At 46.2% G+C, this 20,299-nt stretch overlaps 1 protein-coding gene across 1 annotated transcript in view; it reads left to right on the top strand.

Annotated features, from left to right (window-relative positions):
• The first annotated feature begins 15,209 nt into the window (after positions 1 to 15,209).
• Positions 15,210 to 20,299, top strand: part of CCDC69 (coiled-coil domain containing 69) — a 32,451-nt gene continuing 27,361 nt past the window's right edge. The window contains exon 1 of the mRNA XM_074313805.2: positions 15,210 to 15,402. Coding sequence (XP_074169906.2) covers positions 15,355 to 15,402 — 48 coding nt within the window. The 5' untranslated portion in view covers positions 15,210 to 15,354. The remainder of the gene's footprint in view (positions 15,403 to 20,299) is intronic.

The raw sequence follows: 20,299 nt of genomic DNA, 5'->3' as shown, positions 1-20,299 counted from the left end.
TAAGCACTGTCGAGCACTTTTGAGGGAACCAATTTTTGCCCCATCTTACCTCTGAGGGAACCTATACACGGTGAAGTGAGCTTTGCCAAAGTCCAAGGCAGTGAGAGAGGCAGGATTCTGCTTATAAACCTCATCAGACAAGATTTCGTTTACTGTATTTTGTAGTTGAGGTTTGCTTTAAAGAAGCAATCGGGATATTATTCCTGCCAAATTATCACCAGGTTGTAAACCCCACAAGGGATGGGACCGTGACTTTTGGTCACTAATGTGTACCCAGTGCCTGACATGTAACAATCAATCTTTGTTGAATGTCTGAGTAGAATTTGAAACTTAACCTAATCATCTTTTTAAAATATATATTTTTTTAAATTTTGGAATTAATTTCAGACTGGCAGAAAAGTTGCAGAAATAGTACAGAGCTATCTCTCAGTTTCTCTCATTGTGAACAGTAAGATAGAGTATTTTTATAAAACCTAAGAAACTGGCATTGGTACATTACTGTTCACTAAGCTCCAGACTTTACCTGTTCTTTTAATATGCTTTTAAAATTGCACATCTGCCTCCCACTCCGATAAGCTCTTCCCTCTCTCACCTACTAGCACAACCTCTTCGTTACACGCAAGTGCAATTTGAGGCCACACAAGGAAGAGGACTTGCCCAATGTCACACAGCAGAAGTGGAATGTTCTAGAACTCACTTCTCCTGAAGCTAATCCCACTGCAGTATGAGTGGTGTCCAAGTGGCTGTGCTCCTTGGGGGATGCGTGGGTGGTGAGTGGGGGAACCGGATGCTGACCCTGGTATGCCCTGGAGCCTCATTGGGAAACAGGAAGGAGACTGCACAGCCTTCCTCCCAGCATCATTCTTTCTCCATCTTTGCACCTGCCAAGGCCCCTCTATCCCATTAGCCCCCTCCCCCCCAACTCCTAAATACTCCATTCTGTCAGCCTCAGGCACACTCCTTCACACGTGATCCTGGGCAGTAAAAGATTAATGCTCCTTTTACTACCCAAGCAAATTTGGAGGACCTCTCTGTGAGTTGGGCACGTTTCTTGGAGATGAGAGTATCTGACATCTCCAGCTGAAGGGCTTTGGAGGAAATTCTGGAAGGCCACAGAGAGTGACCTGAAACCAACATCATAACCAAGAGGAAAGGGAGAACAGGACAGTGAGTGGTTTGTTCAGAGTACTTGTTCCATGCCAGGCAGCCCCAGACTTGCATCCTCTGAGAGCCTGGGCAGGGGCCTTAACCCCTCTGGCCTCAGTTTCCTCGTTTGCCAAACAAGGGATAATAATAATAATAATAATAATAATAATACAACTACCTCCCAGTACCAAGCTGTTTACTCATTGAACAAATAGTTATAGAATCAATAGTTGAACAAGATAAAGGCCCTATCCCCATCCGGCACCCCACAAAGACTAGTGTCTATTTAAGAAGAGTAATCAGCAACTAAAGAAACAAACAAGATATTATCCAGGAGTAATAATACCGGAAAACAAGAAATCGGGTTAAGCTCATTCAAATTACAGTGGGTTGTTTTCTTGAGTCTGATAAGAACTGTTTTAGAAGGTGGATTTTAACCATCCTTGGGTGAAATGAGAAACCTTTGGGATAGGAGCCAATGTGAAATTTAAACATGGTCAAGACCATCAGGCCATGGTTCCTAGGCAGAGCTACACACGGCAGTCCTCTGGGGAGCTTTTAAAAATCCCAATACCCAGGCCATACTTCAGACCAATTACATCTAAATCACTGGAGGTGAGACCCAAACACTGGTTGTTTTGGGTTTTTTTTAATCCCAGTTTCTTAAAATGTGTAGCCAAGGTTGACATCCAGTGATATAAAGCATGCAATAGGTGCACACATACCCTGCATACATGAAAGAGTCAGAGACCTCACATACATGAGAGGTTCAGAGACAGATAAGAATATGAGGAAAATATGACATTCTGAGCTCAGGATAAGGTCAGGTGTTCTGGGGTTCTGGGGGGAAGGAAGATCATTCTCAAGATTAGAAGAGCAGATGTTCAATAAGAGTTTGCCCTGTCCTATAGATAGGTCATAGAAAGTTATTTCAGGTGATAATGCTTATTATGGGCAAGGCTCCAAATTTAAATTCTTTAGGGGAGAGGTAAAAGTTTCTTGTGAGCCCACAGGGTCTCAATTGCCTTCAGCTCAAAATAGTCCACATGTAAATAACACATCTTGGGGAGACCTGTTCTGAACCCCTTCAAAGGTGATGCAGTGTAGACATAAGAACACTTTGTTACTACCTAATCTCTGTGGGGTTTCGACCCAAAGATAGTCTGGACATCTGGTTTTAAATCTTGGCTATTCTTTTTATTATAGGCGAATTTTCAAAATGAAGTGTTAAAAAACAAAATACAACCAAGTAAATTTGACGATCTAATGACTTTATTAAGCGGTTCATAAATTGGGCAGCATCCCATCTAGCAACGAGAAAGGTTCTCTGCGGCGTTGTACAAAATGATAGGTTTTTATAGCAAAAAGCGTAAGACAAAGGAGTCATTAAAGGGTTATTTTTTAGACCAAGACATCTTCTTTTGGGGGGAAGGGAATGGCAAGGTTTTTATCATGCAGAATGCCTCTTCTTTCTGTGGGGAATGGAGAGGGCCCACTCAACAGATTGCTGGTTCTTGACCAGGAAATTTCAGACTGATTAAGACCGTATTTCTAGGAAAGGTTGAACAACAGTTAGGTCAGGTATTAGATCTAGGTTTGGTATCATGGGCTTTAGCACAAGTGACGCCATTTTGAGTCTGTGGTTTTCTCTTTAAGAGAAGGCAAAACTCACAGCTCTCATAGATATACAATGAGCACACATCAGAGATTTAATGTAACTCCTTCAATGAGGGAATATGGGAGATAATACAATCAGTGTAAAGAAGACTCCAAAGAACAAACCTGTTTATAGACCAGTAGTGTTGATAAATGCGCAAATGGAGACAAAACTGGCCTTTTCCATAATGGGGGAGAGAAGTCAATTTAACCTCCACAGGACAAAAATTTACATGTGTGTAGGCAAATACTATTTTTCATTCTTATGAATTATCTGCTTCAGAGGAAATAGAAGGCACAGAATCCATCACAGAATCAGAAGCAGATATATGGAAGAGTATTCTCTAGACAATGAATCGTTTTCCATTAAAGTTCTTACAAAAACAGAAACAAAAACGTCAAAATGGAGTCTCTTTTGCCATGTCACCAAACCAAAACTTCATAACTAACCTAAGTGCAGTTTCAGCCTCTTTCAAAAGTGGAATTTTAATCAGCCTGGAATTTCCTAGTCAATAGTATAGAGGTATTTTTGCCTGATAAGACCCCCAGCATTCTCCTAAAGGAAGGTGCCTTGCCTGAAATAATCCTCTCTTTTAACTTCCTAGACCCACCCTCTTTTTGCCTATAAAAACCTCCCATTTTGTGCAATCCCTGGGAAGCACCTTTCTACGCACTAGGTTGAATGCTGTCATTTTCATGAATCACTTAATAATGCCAATTAGATATTCAAATTTACTCTGCTAAAGTTTTGTTCTTTAACAAAGCCCAAATTTTTGTTTAAATGGTCATGGTATTTCTGACTTTAGGCAATGTCTTTAACCTCACTGGGCCTCAGTTTCCCTATTTGTAGGAAGTTAAGATCAAACGAGATGATCCCAAGGTCTCTTTCAACTTTGAGAATGTGTATATATGGATAAAACTAGAAGGAACACTGAAAGTTATTTCAACCCCCTCTGATTAGCCCATTTTAGAGAGCAAGAAACTGAAGCCCAAGGCCACCCAGCAGAGGTAAGATGAGGACCCAGGTTTCTAGTCTCCCAGCTCAGGGCCACATCCCCCAGCATGACTGCAGAGCTAACAGGTGCACCACCCACCTCGCACCTCACCCATCTGAAACCTGAGAGCAGTGGAACCTGACAGTGCCCTGGGGTACAGGGGTTGGACTGGTATAACAAGACAAACAGGCTGAGGGAAGATGCCCCAGAAGCAGCCTCTCCCACCAGCCTCAGTCTGAGGCCTCTGCACAAGTTTGCATCACTTTGATTTCCCAAAGAGTTTCATCTTATTAGAGCCTTTGCCTAGAGAGAGCTTTGATGCTCAGTGTTACTTTGACATGTGGATTATTTTGAGCTGAAGGCAATCAAGACCCTGGGGGCTCATGAAAAACTTTTACCTCTCTCTTAAAGAATTTAAATTTGGGGCCTTGGCCATAATAAGAGTTACCACCAGAAATAGCTTTTGATGACCTATCTATAGGGTAGGACAAACACCTAATTACTCAACAGCTGCTCTTCTTATCGTCCTGTGAATGACTTTTCTCCTCATATATATGTAATTAAATTTGGTTATTTTCTCTTATTCTGTCTAACGGCAATTTAATTATTAGACCAGCCAAAAGAACCTAGAAGGGTAAAGGAAAATTTCTTCCGCCCCTACACCCTATAACACATGTTGAGGTGCGATGGATTCCATGATGTCTGAGCGTCAGTCCAGATGCAGCATCTTTGATTCTGTAAAGTGTCCAGCTCCACTGAGCTGCCCTCGAGGCGCTGGGTGAATCCAAGCAGGCTTACCAGAATCCTGTTCTTTGAACAGCTCTGCCTGCCTTTTCTTACCTCTTCTCACTCCCACTTCCTTCCCTAACCCGCCCCCTCTGCTGGCCTCTAAAGTAGCTCTCAAGGATTATTTCAATTCAACAAATCCTGGTTGTTTCTGCTAGTAATTTTCCAACCAAGGACAATCCCGTTGACTTCTCCGGAGGCCCAGAGAACGCCTAAGAGAACATTAATTGTCTGATGACTCCCAACCAGGATGTGGATGAGAGTGAGGGTATGAGGATCTTGTCCCTTCTCAGAACTGGGGACCTGGATCCCAGGACAGGGGCTAAGAATGCATTAGCCAGATTTCAGCTAGGCAGCACCATCATCAAAACCCTATTCAAGGGGCCCTTTGCAGTTTACAAAGCATTCTGTTAGCTGACTCGTTCGTTCTGCTTGCACATTGTTGCCTGCAGAACTGGGCTGAAACGTGAGTGAGGGTGTCGGCTGCCACCTGTAGTATATTCATAATACCGGCAGGGGGCGACCGCTACCCAATTCAGGTTCAAGTTACCAGACACAATGGCCCGGTGTGGACAGATCTGATTTTCCAAAAGAGATTGGAAATTCAGACTTTTATGTGAATTCTTTAAATCGTTAAAGATGGGCAGCTAATTCAGATCGTTATAAAAGACTGCATGAGCTAAAAATAAGTCTGCCGACAGATGTACTCTAGAGAATCCCAGTGGGCAAATTCTGAAGTTCCATCCCAGAGTGTGGGATTCACACTTCATTCAAAAATGCCAGAGTTTATACATCATTATTCTAACATCCGCATTTTACATGTTGAGAGACTGAGGTTCAGAGAAAAGAGGGATTTGTCCAGGTTTGTTAGGGCAAGGCCAAGAGTAGGAGCCGGGCGTCCTGACTCCTGGTCTAGGTCTTCTTGAAGTAGGAGGCACTCCCACCAGAACCCTGGGGTCCCCAGTGGGGCCTGATTCTATAGCTCCGAGGGCGTGCCCCAGGGAGCAGGTCCTGCCAAGGGGAGCCCTGACCGGGCTGGGGAGGTCGCCAGAACCCAAGGGCAGGAGGGGGAGCCGGAGTTTATTTTTAGCTGCTTAGAATGTGCCTCTAAGCCTTATTTAGACATCAGGCGACAGGGTGAGCTGGAGGCAGCAGGGGCGGGGGAGGAGATAGCCCCCTCCCCCTCCCCCTCCCCGGGCTTCTGTTACAACTGCTCTTCCCAGCCCGCCCCTTCATCATCCTTTCTGGGGGCTCGTGCGGCTCTAAATAGCACCCTTTGCTGGGTGGGCTCTGGCTGGCTTTCTTTCTCTTCCACCTCCATCCATTTCTCCCCATTCCCCACAGTTCCGCAGAGAAATCAAACTCTAGGGCCATGCAATGTTTTCTTTTTCACCTGGAGTCACAGATCTCTTTGAGAAGCTGTAGTAGTTTATCGTCGTGGTTTAGAACTCAGGTTGTGGAGTCTGATGAATCTTCCCCGGGTTCAAATCCAGCACGTGACCCTAAGCAAGTCCTTACACTCCCAAACCTGAGTTTCCACTTTAGTACAGTGGAATTAGTAGCCCATCCCATCTCTTTCATGGTTCCTGAAGATTAAATGTGATGAGGTATGTAATGACCTTGGAATATCATAATTAATCCTCCATAAATTACAGTGATGGTGATTAAAGCTCTAGACCCTCCACACAGAAAAAAAATTAACTAATTATATGCACACGATTATGAACGTAATTTTAGGAAGTTTATGTAAACTCTGAAGCCCGCTGATCCCAATCCAACTTCAGACTCAATCCAAGTCATTCATTCATTTGTTCAACAAATCTTTGCTAGCGCTTATTCCATGCCAGGTACTAGGTGAAAAGTAGGGTGGGGGTGTGAGGTCAGAGAAACATATGTCTATGAATTATCCAGGGTCAAAACACAAATCAATAGCGAGCCAAGGATCCGAATGAAAATCTTTTTTAAAAAACAAGGCGTAATTGATGCACAAAAACTGTGCCTATTTAATGTATACAATTCAGTGGTCTTGGACATACGCATACACCCCTGAAATCATCACCAAAATCAAGGTAATAGTCATACCTATGACTTCCAAAAATTTCCTGGTACCCTTTTGTTTTGGGTTCTTTTGTTTTTGTTTGTTTGTTTGTTTGTTTGTTTGTTTGTTTGTTTTGTGGTAAGAACACTTAACATGAGATCCACTCTCTTAACCAAGGCTGACGTGCACAAGAAAGTATTGTTAACTATAGGCTCTAGGTGGTACCACAGAGCTCTAGAACCAGCTTTCTATTCTCTGCTCCAGTTTAGATACTGCAGATAAGTGGAATCATGCAGTATTTGTCCTTCTGTGGCTGGTTGGTTTCCCTTTGTATAATGTCCTCCATGTTGTCACAAATGGCAGAATTTTCTTCTTTTTAAAGGCTGAATAATATTCCACTGTATGTATACGCCACCTTTTCCTTATCCATTTATCTGTCAGTGGAGGTTTGGGTTCTTTCCAGGTCTTGTCTTTTGTGAATAACGTAGCAATGAATACAGGCGTGCAAATCTCTCCTCAAGATCCTGATTGCAATTCTTTGAGCTATCCACCTCGAAGTGGGATTGCTGGGTCCTATTACCAGGTTTTTAAGTCTTTGAGGAAACTCCACACTGTTTTCCATTTACATTCCCATCAACCGTGCTCCAGAGTGTAAGTCTCTTGAATCCCAATCTTGACTCCTTTGAGGACTAACTTCTGTCTCTGGAAAGGGACAAGGACCCCTTCCAGTCACAATCAAAATGGATCTAAGCATCCGTTCCCGTAGGACCCCTACCCCAGCAGATCCTTGCATGGTTTTTCCAACATGCCTTGCCAACATTAGCTTCTGCTTGCATACCTCCCACAATGAAACACTCACTGCCTGTCAAACTGGGCCCCTGAATCTTGGACCAGTTGGCAGGTCTTTCCTCCCAAGGAGATGGACCCCACATTCCTGGGAACTTCTACCCACTGCTTCTAGTTTTCCAAGACTTAGAAGACTGAGCCTCTCCTTCAAGGGCTCCGAATCCGAAAGTGCCTTGAAGAAGGAAGAGGGGTAATAGAGTGAACTGGAGATTTGATCTCCCTCCAGCCTTGCCCACCTGCCAAGCCCCGCCTGAACTCAGGCCCTCCCAGCAATCTGAGTTCCCCAGGCTCCCTCCCTCTGCAGCTGCTTCTTTAAGAAGCGCCACAGGGGCTGGTCCTGCTACTGTCCTTGGATCCTGTCCAGGGCCCTGATTTAAAAGGTATTGCAACGTTTTTAAAAAACAAACATGTGTTGTAACCCAAGGCCCCGGTAACCACAACACTGCCGGCTGCTAGCTGCCGCCTTCCAAGCTGAGAGGAGAGAAAACTGCTCTCTGCCTATCTCGCAGCTCCTCACACTCACCGTAGTTACTATATTATATCAGGCTGGGAGCTCAGTGAGGACAGGGCCTGAGCTGGACCTTTGGTCTTTCTGGACCAAACTGACCTTTGGACCTGCACCAGTTCCCTCAGGAACCATTTCAGTAGATATTTGACGGCTCCAGGAGAGCACTTTCTGTCCACCCTCCACCTGCTCCCCAGAGTGACCATGTATAACTTCAATCAATTAGTGCCACTTCCATTGCCCACAGGATAAAGTCGAAAGGTCTTGGCCAGGTCTGCAATACCTCTCCCTCTCTATGTGTTTCTTCCTCATTCCCTCCGTTTTCCCAGCACTCCAGCCACACTGAGCCACTGAGCCCCCCAGAAACCCACACAGCACTGGGCATGAGTATTCTCCCCCCCCTTTTTTTTTTAAATTTTATACATGTATATATTGCAAAACGATCACCACAGTCAGGTTCATTAGCACATCCATCACCTCCCATAGTTACACTTCCCCACTTTCTTGATGAGAAGAACCCCTACTTAATCTACACAACCCAGCTCAAACATCACCTCCTCAGGGAAGCCTGCTCTTCCCTTTCTTTTCCCGGATAGAATTAGGTACTCCTTTTGCTTTTATGGTAGTTTTCCATACCACTTGTTACATTATTTGGTGACCTGAACCAGAAGCAATGTCACCTCCAGCAAATATTAAAAATTTGGTTTAGCTTGCATGATGTGTGTGGGGGGGGGGAGGGAGGGAGGGGAAAGATATTTATTTTACATTAAAAAAATAAACAGATTTCTAGTTTCTCTTGAAAAACTGAAAGGTTCAGCCAGCCTGGGCCTTTATTTCCCTCTAACGTCCGCCCACCTGTGCTCCTTTCGGTGGGTATGTGGTTCCCAGTTTGTACCCCACCCCATCTCATGCTGGCCCTCCCCTCACTTATGTACCTGCTCAGCCCTGTAGACATTCAGGTGTTAAGCCTTGGACCTCGGCCGTACCTCTCATATATTCTGGGCCACTCCCATCGACAAATATTCTACCTCCGTGTCCCCGTAAACTATTTAGATGCCCCAGGATTCCAATATGTTGGCAAAGAGTAAATGAATGAATAAAGTCAAGTCAATAAAGAAAATATAAATGTCACAAATTTCTCTGCCAAAGTATTTTTTCCAATTTTTGTCTTGGAAAAAATAGTCCCTGTCCTCACCTTCTGACTCTCATTTCAGTTTCCTGTGGGTAAGATGCTCGCGTGGGGTGGACCGAAGAAGGTGACCTCAGGGCTGGGAAACAGTGGGTTTTTCAGAAGGGAGGGGTTAGGGCAGCTATCTGGTGCAAAAGGGTTGCTTGCATTGTGATTCAATAGCAGGTGACACAGATGGAAAAATATTCATTTCTCAAATCAAAGAATGAGGTGAGCTGCTGCAAACTGAGCAAGGATATACAGTACATATGTTTGGAACTGAATGGAATTGAGAACGTGATGTCAGGTGGGAACATGCAGACGGTGCAAACATGGTTCTCTGATAAGGGACAGGAGGGGACAGCCTGTCGGAAGGGACAAGTAGATGACTGACTTAGGTACAGCTAGGCAAGTGAATATCCATCTCTGATCTGAGCCTGGGAAGCCCTCAGCGGCTGTTGGAGTCCTGCTCATTTGATTACATTTAAATCAACACGCTGCTCGTCGGAGGACTGTACCCAGAAAGTCACCCTTAGTCCTTAGATGTGAGAGGGCTCAGGGCCTGGCTCAGAGCCTGGGGAACGGTCCCCTGTGTTTCACATGGAGGACGCAGGTAGGGGTGGCCGAGACACCAGACACCCAGCCCAGCTGAGGACATGTCGAATGGGGCTCACCTGTAGATTCACTGAGCCCTTAGACCCCACTCTATCCTTCATCTCTGTGCCCATTAAAAAAATGGCTGTCAGACATGAGGAGGACAGAAAGGTTGTAACAACTCAAACATAAGCACACATCAGACTTACCTGGAGGACTCATAAAACACTGATTCCTGGGCCCTACAGCCAGCAGTTTCTGATGCAGCGGGTGTGGGGTAGGGCCCAAGAATTTGCATTTGTAATAATTTCCCAAGAAACACTGGTGCTGCTGACCCCTGGACCACATTCTAAGAACCAGTACTGTAAAGAAATATCCACTCTCGCTCATTACTAGTAGCCCCCAGGCCCTAGAGCCCACCTAAAAAGGTGATGTGCAATTTTCCCTAGAGAAAACCGCTGGGTGAGATTCTGTGCCCCTCCTCCTCGGCCTTATCATATAAGCTCCTGGAGGATCTCATCTGATCAGAGACAGCACCAACCACTGATAATTCACAGAAATCAACACTTGTTGGTAAAGAAAGTTCCAAGGACCTCCCAATTAATTCAGTTCAACACAATTCAGTACAATTAATGTAGCAATTCGATTCCCTGGTGAGATGACCCACCACAACCACTAGAGCAATAAGGCTCAACTTTTAGTGTGAAAATTCCTGACTCAGTCCTCCAGGTCCTGATTCAATACATTGCAAAGGAGAGAGGGCTCCAGGAAAACTGCATTTTAACCAACAATGCCCAGATGATTCTGAAGCAAATGAGTCTGCCCACTCCTTGAGCAATACTCCACTGAACATATAAGGACTCAATAATTTTAGGTTCCCTCTCATTTCCTTTTCTTGTTTATATCCTAAGAGGAAGCTGTCAAAGCAACATTTCCATCAAGAGTCTTGCAAATCCAAGGTATCTTTCTCAGCAGAACCTCATTTCTCACCTCCAGAACTGATACTGGGGTACACACAGTATCCCTGAGAGACAAACTATTCTAATTAAATTTAATATAACAACCTTAACTAATGACCAGGTATTGGTTAGAAATTGCATTCTGCTAGTAGTGACAGAATCTCAATGGCAATCACTTAAACAAATTTGTTGTTTATTCTATCACATGAAAAAGTTAGGAAGTAGCTGATCAAGGCTGGGGGGTCGGGCTCCATACATTCATCAGAGATGAGACAACTCCCATCTCTTTGCTCAGCGTAACAAAATGGCTGCTGGAATTCAGCCATCATGTCTGTATTCCAGGCAGGAAAAGGAGGGGGAGGGGACAAGGAAAGGGGAGTCCCTGCTCCCAGCTGAGTCATTCCCCTATAGTTTTCCTGGAAGCTCCAACCAGTAATTTCCCCTTACGATCGATCGCTGGCCATCCCTAGATGCCAGGAAAGCTGAGATAAGTTGCCTGTTAGCTCAGCACATTGCTGTCCCAGAAAATACCAGGATTCTGTAACCAAGGAAAAGGCAAGAATGAAAGTTGAGTAAGGTGACTGAAGTCTTTGCCACAATCTACTAAGTCCTGGGTGGGGCGAGGAGGGAGGAGACAGAACTGTGTAACCTTTAGCCCATTAGGGAGGACACACAGAGCACACAAACAAGTGTAACTCAGAAGAAAACTGCCAGCTGTGCTAAGAGAACTGTAGAGCAGGTGCTGTGAGGCTTTTGGAAGGAGGGCATCTGAGCTGCTGCTTGATGTACAGGTAGAATTAGAGCCCTCAGGGATGGATGGCGAAGAAAGTCACTCTGGGCAGGCAACATATATTTAGGGAACAGTTGGGCTCAATCAGAAGAATCTAAATAGAAAAAGCTTTGGGGCTAGAAAGGTGTTTAGCAGCCACTGAGCCGCGAGTTTCCTAACCTGGGATCCACGCACAGCCCCACTGCCTGGGCTGTAAGGGGGCCCTGAACGGCCTGAAATTCTACGCAAAAGTTTTAAGATATGGGTATATTGTACTTTTCTAATGAAAGAGGCTCAGGATAATGCCTGTATTGTTCTTTCCAATCTTTTCCCAGTGAGCCCACCCCGCCCTCAACTTTTATCCCTTTATACACAATCTAGATACCAACACTAATTCCTCATTCCCCGTCTCCCCAACCTCCACACTCAACCCTGGCTTGACTCTTGCTGTTCCTCCAACTTGTAATTACTCCTCCCTGCTTCTCCTCTTCCCCCTAGATATAGCAAGATAGGTAGTGATTTCACCATCCCTGGAAGTATTGAAACATAGGCTGCACAAACACCTAGAAGGAAAATTATAAAAGAGACATGAGTTGCAAGCAACGGAAGTAAAACATCAGATCCCATCCTAACCTGAGTTTCTAGGATTCCCTTTGGCATGAACGTCCTTTGGCTTTAATATTCCTGCAGGAAGTCCTCTTTCCCTGTCCTCATCCACCATAGTCTCTGATCTCCTTTTAATGCTAATAATTTCCACATGAGGTATACAACTTGACATTAGCTATAGAACCTGTTTTGCATTGTTTCCCATCTTTTCCTAGGCATCGGTCTAATGTAAAAAAAACACACACAAAGAAACAGATTGTAACTAATTCAAGGACAAGAACTTAGTCTTCTTCTCTTGTACCTTCACTACATCTTGTCCATAGAGTGACCAAACATCCCTGTGTGCCTAGGACCTGAGAGTTTCCTGAGACATAGGCTAGTTGGTGCTAAAAGTGGGGAAATCCTGAGTAAACTAGGATGAGTTAGTCACCGACCTTGCCCAAGAAATGGGCACATGATAGTACCTGCTTCTGATATCTAACTATGGGTAGACTTTACTGCTGTTCAATAGTATTTCAGGTTCTCCTCTCCTTCTGGACACACATTACTCTTCCCCAATACCTTGAAGTTGGGCATGACCATGTGACTTACTTTGGCCAATGAAATGCTTGGGTGGACTTAATGGGTGTCACTTCTGAGTGGAAGCATTTAAGAGTCCATGCACCATTCTTGGTACATTCTCCTCTCTTGCCCTGGCAAACCCTGGAGCCATGGCATTGAGATGGCTGCATCATAGGATGGTATAGAATGTCCCCGTCAAGCAGAAACTGCTGCCCCCACCCCACCTCACCCCATGCTGGACATGTAGTGTGAGCAAAACCTAGCTTCGTTTGTGTTAAGTCACTGAGATTTGTATGCTTTTTCATTGCTGCAGCAAAACCTGACCTAACCTGACTGGTACATCAACCACCAAAAATCTCATTAGCAATGTATTCAAGTTACTAAAGCAAAAAACAAAACAAAAACTCTTCAGAGTTTTTTCTCCGGCAGGAACTTCAAAGCACATAATGAAAAAGCCAAGTTGCATGAAAGTGGGAAATCTGAGCCTGGCCTCCCATGAAGCTCAAAGAACCTGGAGGCAAGACCTCTTGAAAACAGAGGCTCCAGGAACAAGCCTTCCTAATTCCCACCCACCAGCCCAGGTTACTGATTTCAACTGTTGACATTACAAATTGAGATCAGTTTTAGAAAGTTCAGCTTCAATGTTCAGATATGAAAGTCTCTAAACGGGGAAACAATTGGTTGAGGATCATACAGGGCATTCCTGGTTATGATTTCCTTGCACATTTTGGCCATTTTTGTGGATTTTCTACTTAGTTAATTCATAGTCCTTATTTCTTTGGGACTTCACATACTTGCCCAAGACTTGATGGTACAAAAACTAATCTTAGTCTCAAATAAGGGTTTAAAAACATTACATTTTTTATCTTATTACAATAGTAATTTTCTTATTATGATAGTAATAAGTATATACTCACTTTTAATATAAGACAATGAAGAATAATTTTTAAAAATCCAAAATCTCACCCATCCAGAGGTAATCACTATTAATATATTTTTCACAAGAACAACTTTGTTACATTTTATAACATTTAAAACATTCATCCTCTTTTACTGGTTATATGACATTCGATTTTTATGGATAGCTCATAATTTATTTAATCAAGCTTCTTTTCTTGGATGTTTAGATTTATTTTTTTGCTTGTTTGTTTGTTTCAGTTTTTATTAAAGCACAAGCGCTCTTTCAATAAACATTGTTAATTTAAGTAGACACTCTTTCCCCATCATCTGTTTAGTCCGTCCTACAGCAGTGGTTCTCAAACTTTACCAATGGGTCAGATTGTGACGCTATCAATTCCTGAGCCCCAGTCCCACAGTGTAGGATCTGTAGGCCTGGGTGGGGTCTGAGAATTGAATTTGTATTTCTTTGTTCTTTTTTTTTTTAACTTTTATTTATCTTAAGTGTGTTTTTCCAGGACCCATCAGCTCCAAGTCAAGTAGTTGTTTCAATCTAGTTGAGAAGGGCGCAGCTCACGGTGACCCATGTGGGGATCGAACAGGCAACCTTGTTGTTAAGAGCACCGTGCTCTAAGAAACTGAGCTAACCGGCCGCCCTGAGAATTTGTATTTCTAACACAGTTCTCTGGTGTTGCTGTTGCTGCTGGTTTGGGACCGTACTTTGTGACCCACCGTCCTATTTTATTCTTCCTTCCAAGATCCTAATATCACCTGTGTCCTCAGTTTCCTGTTTTAGAACTTGTTCAATTGGTCTTACATTCTGTGGAAGTTCTTTTGTGGTCTCATATTCTTTCCCCATTCATGACTGGAAGTCCTTTTTATCAACACACCTTTCCAAGTGTCTCTGGGCCTTGCATAAGTCATTTCCTAATATACTCACAGGCACGCACGCACACTGATGATCAAAGTTAGCTGTCTTTTTCCTGCATTGCCACTGCTAGAAACTTCCCCTAGTAGCAAAGTGAGGGTAGATAAAAGTTCTTTTTCCCAGGCACTGACATTTTTTATGTCCCTTATTCCCACTGCATCTGTCACATTAGTTTGTTGTGATGGATAACACCTTTCCAAGATGGATAGAGTGGAATAGCACAGATACTTGTGAGTGGGAAAGAGCTATTGACCCAGAAGTAAGGATGCATTGTAGTTAAACTTAGTGTTATTACGTATTTGTAAAGAAGTGTTTTAAAGCTTAGATTCTGGAGTTAAAACTGGATTTTATCTGGACTCTGGTACCTTCTAGCTATGTGAGCTTAGGCAAGTCACCTCACATCTCTGAGCCTCATTTTTCTCACCTGTAAAACAGAGGCAATAACACCTCTGTTGCAAGGAGATGGAAAGAAACAGAAGTAATCTGTGTAAAGTAGCTGGGACAGAAGCAGCCCTCAATAAATGGCAGCTGTTGTGTTTAATTTTTTAAAAACTGTTTTAATTTCTTCTTCCTGGCTTTCGCTCTGCTGAGGGCCCGGAAAAGCATCCATTGCTCATCGGGATCTTTTCCGCCCTAGCCAGAGTTTCCTATCACTTACAAAGATTCTGGTCACCTGCCTCGAGCGGCAGCACCCAACGGGCTTCGCTGAGGCCCTGCTCTTAGGGTGTTTACGGCGCGCGGACGCCGGGCTCCAGCTCAAGTCTGCGCTTTCAGGTTCAGTTTCAGGGTCTCGCCGGCAGCCCTGGCAGGCGGGCGCGGAGAGGGCAGCGGGGCCCCGACGGCAGGGTCCTCTGGGGGCCCCGGAGTTGGGAGGAGAAGTCCGGGAGCCCCCGGAGGAGGATGGGCTGCGGACACAGCACACTGAGCTGCTGCAAACCCCCCAAAAAGGTAAAGGGCGCTGGCGGAGAAGTTTGCCTAGGGAGGGGAGGGAAGTGTGGAACCGCTCCGCCGCAGGGCACCCTCGGCACCGCGGGCTCCCTCTGGTCGGCCGGGGCATGCCAGGAGGAGAACTGCGGGAGGCCGGCACCGAGGGAGGTGGGGAAGGCTCGGCCGGGCGGAGCTCTTTCCCTAGCCCCGGGATGAGCCGCGCGGGGCAGCGGAGTTTACAAACACAGCCCCTGGGCCCAGGAAGGGCAGCTAATTCCGGCTGCCAGAGTGGGGAAAGCTCTACTGCCAGTGGCAGGTGCCCTTTTCCTTCAGTCTGGGGCTGCTCGCTGTGTGGCCATGGACGAGTGACTTGACCTCTCTGGCCCTTCGGCTTTCCCACCATTCAAAGGACGATCATCTCTAGGGCCCGCTACTCGCAGAGTGGTCCAAGGATTCACAGCATCCGCGTCACGTGGGACCTGTTAGAAATACAGAATCTCAGGCTTTGCCCCAGACCTGCTGAAACAGAACCTGTCTTTTAATACTAAGATGCTCAGGTGATTACAATAAGCTTTAAAGTTTGAGAAGCGCTGTCTCCAGAGTAGGTGCATGTGGGCTGTTCTCGGGGAGCTGGGAGGGGCTGAAGAGGGAGGAGAGAGCTACAGCCTGCTGCCCTTCCTCCTTTCCTGTCCCTCCCGCAAGGGGCCTCCGAGCTGGGTTAGGGCCCAGGAGACACTACTCGGGTTTCTTGCAGTGGGACCAGCTGCCCCTTGGGGTCTGACAAGCCAAGAAGGACAACCTCCTGAGGCACAGAGCCGCGGAAGGGAGGACCCTCAAATCCTGGCCCTTTTTCCTGCTATTGCCTGCCCTCCAGCCAGGTGGGAATAGGTGCTTCCATAAACTTGATAGTCAGTTCCCTGGCTCGAACTGTGAGAATAGTTTCATTGGACTGGAGTCTCTCTCTGCCCTTGCGTTGCTCGTGCCCAAGCACAAGCTTTTCTGACTATTGGGTATTCAGTCCTGTCCCCAACCTGGATGATCCCGTTCCCTGTCCTGTACTTCACCCAGGAAGATGAGTTTTGGTCCCAAGTACAATGCGTCTCCTGCGCTTTCCTTGCTCCTCCCTTACTCCCAGTTAAGAAAACCTCACCAAGCTCTGACCCAGAAACCCTCATGTCTTCCCTGGCTCCAAAAGGGAAACTGAGGCTTGCCTCCATCAGCGGAAGCAGAGGACTGGCAGACGGGGTGATGGGCAGACAAACAGATAAACCTGAGCCTGGCTTGAGACTTGTAACAAAGCTGGTGATAGGTGGACATCAATCCTGGGCTTAGATCCTGGCTCTGCCACAGACATGCTGTGTGATCCCAAACAAGCCCTCAACCACTCTCTGGGCCTCAGTTTCTCCCTAGATCTAGAGAGGGAGTGGGGTGAGCAGGACGATTTCTAACAGTCTGGGAGTCTGTGTTCTCTGCACCTGGGTCAACCTTGCAGCCTGCAAAGTGGGCCAACGGTGAAGTACATCACGCAATGGTGGGAGGAGCCTGGAGAAGGCAGGGCCCTGTGCTAGGCCTGACATTGCACAGGTGGAGAGGAAACCATGGTGAGCATGGATTCCGGTGCCTGCTGGCCCTTCTAAGAACCTTACCAGCTGTCCCTCTCTGTCCCTGGCACAGCCTGAACTGGACCTCCACCCCAAACTGAAGGGCAAGTAAAGTCGGCACAGACTATCGGAGTGGGCAAGGGCCTTGGGTACCACCTGCGATGAAGCACCCAGAGTACTAATGGAGGGTAAAGCCTGGAGCAGTAAAGGGTCTTGAGTGATATCACAGAGCAACTTAGAGCAGAACCCCGGTATGCAGTCCCCTGGTCCAGTGTTCTTTGTCTCCACCCCTACCCTGTACTTCTGGTGGCCTTTTTATGATTCCAAAGCCCTTTGGCATAAAAGCCTTCACCCTGTTGCTTCAGAGCAGGCTGGCATGTCTTCCCTGCCCCAGCAATGCCAGAGCCCTGCCCCTCAGTGGCAGGACTTGTAATTCAATTTTGTTTAAAGTTCATGCCTGTTTCATGTTTATACCCAATTTTTCATACAGGTGCCAACCCCGGAGCTCCCAAACCCATGCCCAACAGGCCACCAGCCCCCTGGGGGAGAAGTGTCTCTAAGGATGGGATGTGCAAAAATGAGTTCAGACTATAGGGGGTGGGGCCACAACAACAGTGACTCAACCTGAGTGGCAGTTGACAGAGTACTTTCACATCCTGCTGAGCTCACAAAAGCCCTGGAATCCAGGCTGAGCTGCAGCATCTTCCCCACTTGACAGGTAAGGAGACAGAGGTTTAGGGAGGAGTTTAGAGTCAGTTGGTGGCAAAGCTGTGCATCTGAGCCTGGTTTTTGGAACGCCCCACCTCGCACTCACTGCCTGGTGTAGAGCACAGAGCAGGTGCTATGTAAACATTTGAGTGAGTGAATGAGAACCAACTAGGAGCCAGGCTAAGGCTTAGCCACTGTGCAACAGGAGTAGCTCATCCAGCCTTGGGAGACACAGGAGGGCTTTATGGACTGGGTGGGGGGATGCCTTGACTGAAGATTTGGTAGGAGTTACCCAGTCAAGATTGAGAGAACAGCCTGAGCAGGGGCTGATCCAGTGAAAGTTCAGTACATTGGGGCTCGTTGTGGAAAGTGGAGGTGGCAGGCAGCAAGGAATGAGGCCAGAGCTTTCCGTGGGATCTACCCTAGCTAGGGACAGGGGTTTGACCCCTAGGACTTCTCAAGCTCCCTCCAGGTTCAAGGATCAGAGCGTTTGCTGAGTTCCATGGTCGACGGTGTCTGGTAGCCTTGGCTGACCAGCTGTTCTAGTCTCCACCGAGAGGCTAAGTCACTGCTTTATTGGGACAAGTTGAAACCCTAGTGAATGAACAAGTGGGGATTCCTAGCAGAATGGGGGTGGGTACTGAGGAACCATCTGCATTGTGTGGTCCTAAACTTGTCTTGGCAGAAGCCATTGCTGATGGGGCCATGTTTCCTGGGAGGACTTGGGAGAAGGCTGGCAAAACAGAATAGGGGTCAAGGAAACAGGCTTTCCATGGACTTGCCTGGAGGAGTGACATGGAAATATGTGGGGCTCTCATCCCCTACAGGTTACCAGCCCCTCTGGGCAGTGGTGGGAGGAGCAGCTCAGGCCTGCTGGTCAACCCCTTGTGTGTGTGCCTGGTGTAATGTCTGCACTCCCCAGTTCCCCAGGCTTCAGCTCTGGCCACAGTTCCACAGCCCTGAGCAGGGTGTCAGGGAAGCTGGCTCAGCTCTGCTCCCAAAGCTGGGCCTCAGGCAACAGGTTCTCAGTGGGTCAGTCCTTTACGATCACTTCCAGGTGGTAGGCCAGGTGAGAGAGAGGGAGAGATGCGGAAGTGAGTGGCATGAAGAGCCTGCAGGAGCGTAAATAATTCTGAAACACAACCAGAGACACTAAGGGCGTGGGTTTGAGAAATGGGTTCACAGATTCATCTGGTAACTTGGCACATGAGGCTCTGGGCTAGGTGCTGCTTCAGTCCCGACTCCATCACAGAGCTAGTAAGCGAACGTGGAAGGACTTGGCTTCTCCATGCCTCAGTTTCCTCATCTGTAAGATAGGTGTGATACTAGCTCCTGGGTCATAGGGTTATTCTAAAGGTTAGATGAAAGAATGCATATAATAGAGTCCCTGATACACTATCAGTTGGTATGCCCTTGATAAGGAATGTGAGTAACATCATAAGGGAGACATAGTTATCCTTTAAGGATGTCACTGCCTGGATTATACCCAAGGAAATCAAACAGGAATGTGGGAACCAGGGGGACATTAACATCGTTGGAAGGCTGTTGGGGTTGAAGGATGGAGCCTGGAGCCTGGCCACCGTCTTTGAACCTCTGAAGTATTGTCAAGGGGCATGAGGAACAGCCTTGTTCTCTGTTGTTCCAGAGGCAGAAATGTGGCCAGTGAGGGGACGCTAACAGTCACCACATTCTACTTCTCATGAGGAAGAAGGGGAGTGAGTTCCCCATCTGTGGAGGAGTTCAAGCAGAGATCAGATGACATTTTGGCAAGAATAGAGGAGGGGATGCAAGTCTAAGGCTAGCAAATATATATGTTTTTTAAACTTTTATTTATCTTAAGTGAATTTTTCCAGGACCCATCTGCTCCAAGTCAAGTAGTTGTTTCAATCTGGTTGTGGAGGGCGCAGCTCACAGTGGCCCATGTGGGGATTGAACCGGCAACGCTGGTGTTGCTAGCATCGCGCTCTAACCAACTGAGCTAACCGGCCGCCCCAAGACTAGCAAATATTTAGGATTCCACTTAAGAAATCTAATTATTCTGATTATTATACTATTTGAGACAAAATTTTAAAATATGGAGAAGTATGAAGAAACTTAAAAATTGCTTTTAATCCCACCATTATGAGATCACCTCCGTGTACGTTTCAGTGTCATTCTTTCTACTGTTTGTCCTACTATATAATATACATGAGGGTGACTATTTTTTATAAAATTGGGAATATATTTTAAGTGGTTATAGTCCAGTTACTTAATATTTTACGGGGGGCATTCCCTCATGTTAAGTAGTCCATGGAAACATGATTTTTCATGGCCACCTAGCGTGCTGTCACTATCCCGTGGCTTATTTAACCAGTTCGGACACTTGAGTGTTTACATTTCCCACTCCTACCCTCATGGTTCATGAGCTTCCTTGTCCTTGCGTTTCATCCTAACCCGGAAAAGTATGGCTTTGTGTTCAGAGGGGAGCGGAGAGGATGAGGCAGGGCCTCCTGAGGGAGACGGCATCTTGGCTGGGTTTTGCAGTGGGTGTGGCTGCACCACGTGCTAGAGGAGTGGGGTGTATGCGAGGCAGGGCCCCCGCACCTGCTCAGTAGGAACAGGGCAAATCG

This window comes from Rhinolophus sinicus, chromosome 5 (assembly GCF_057876585.1).
Source record: "Rhinolophus sinicus isolate RSI-liver-muscle chromosome 5, RSI-T2T, whole genome shotgun sequence".
Lineage (NCBI taxonomy): Eukaryota > Metazoa > Chordata > Mammalia > Chiroptera > Rhinolophidae > Rhinolophus > Rhinolophus sinicus.
The sequence above is the reverse complement of the archived record's forward strand: the minus strand, read 5'-3'. Positions and strand labels throughout refer to the sequence as shown.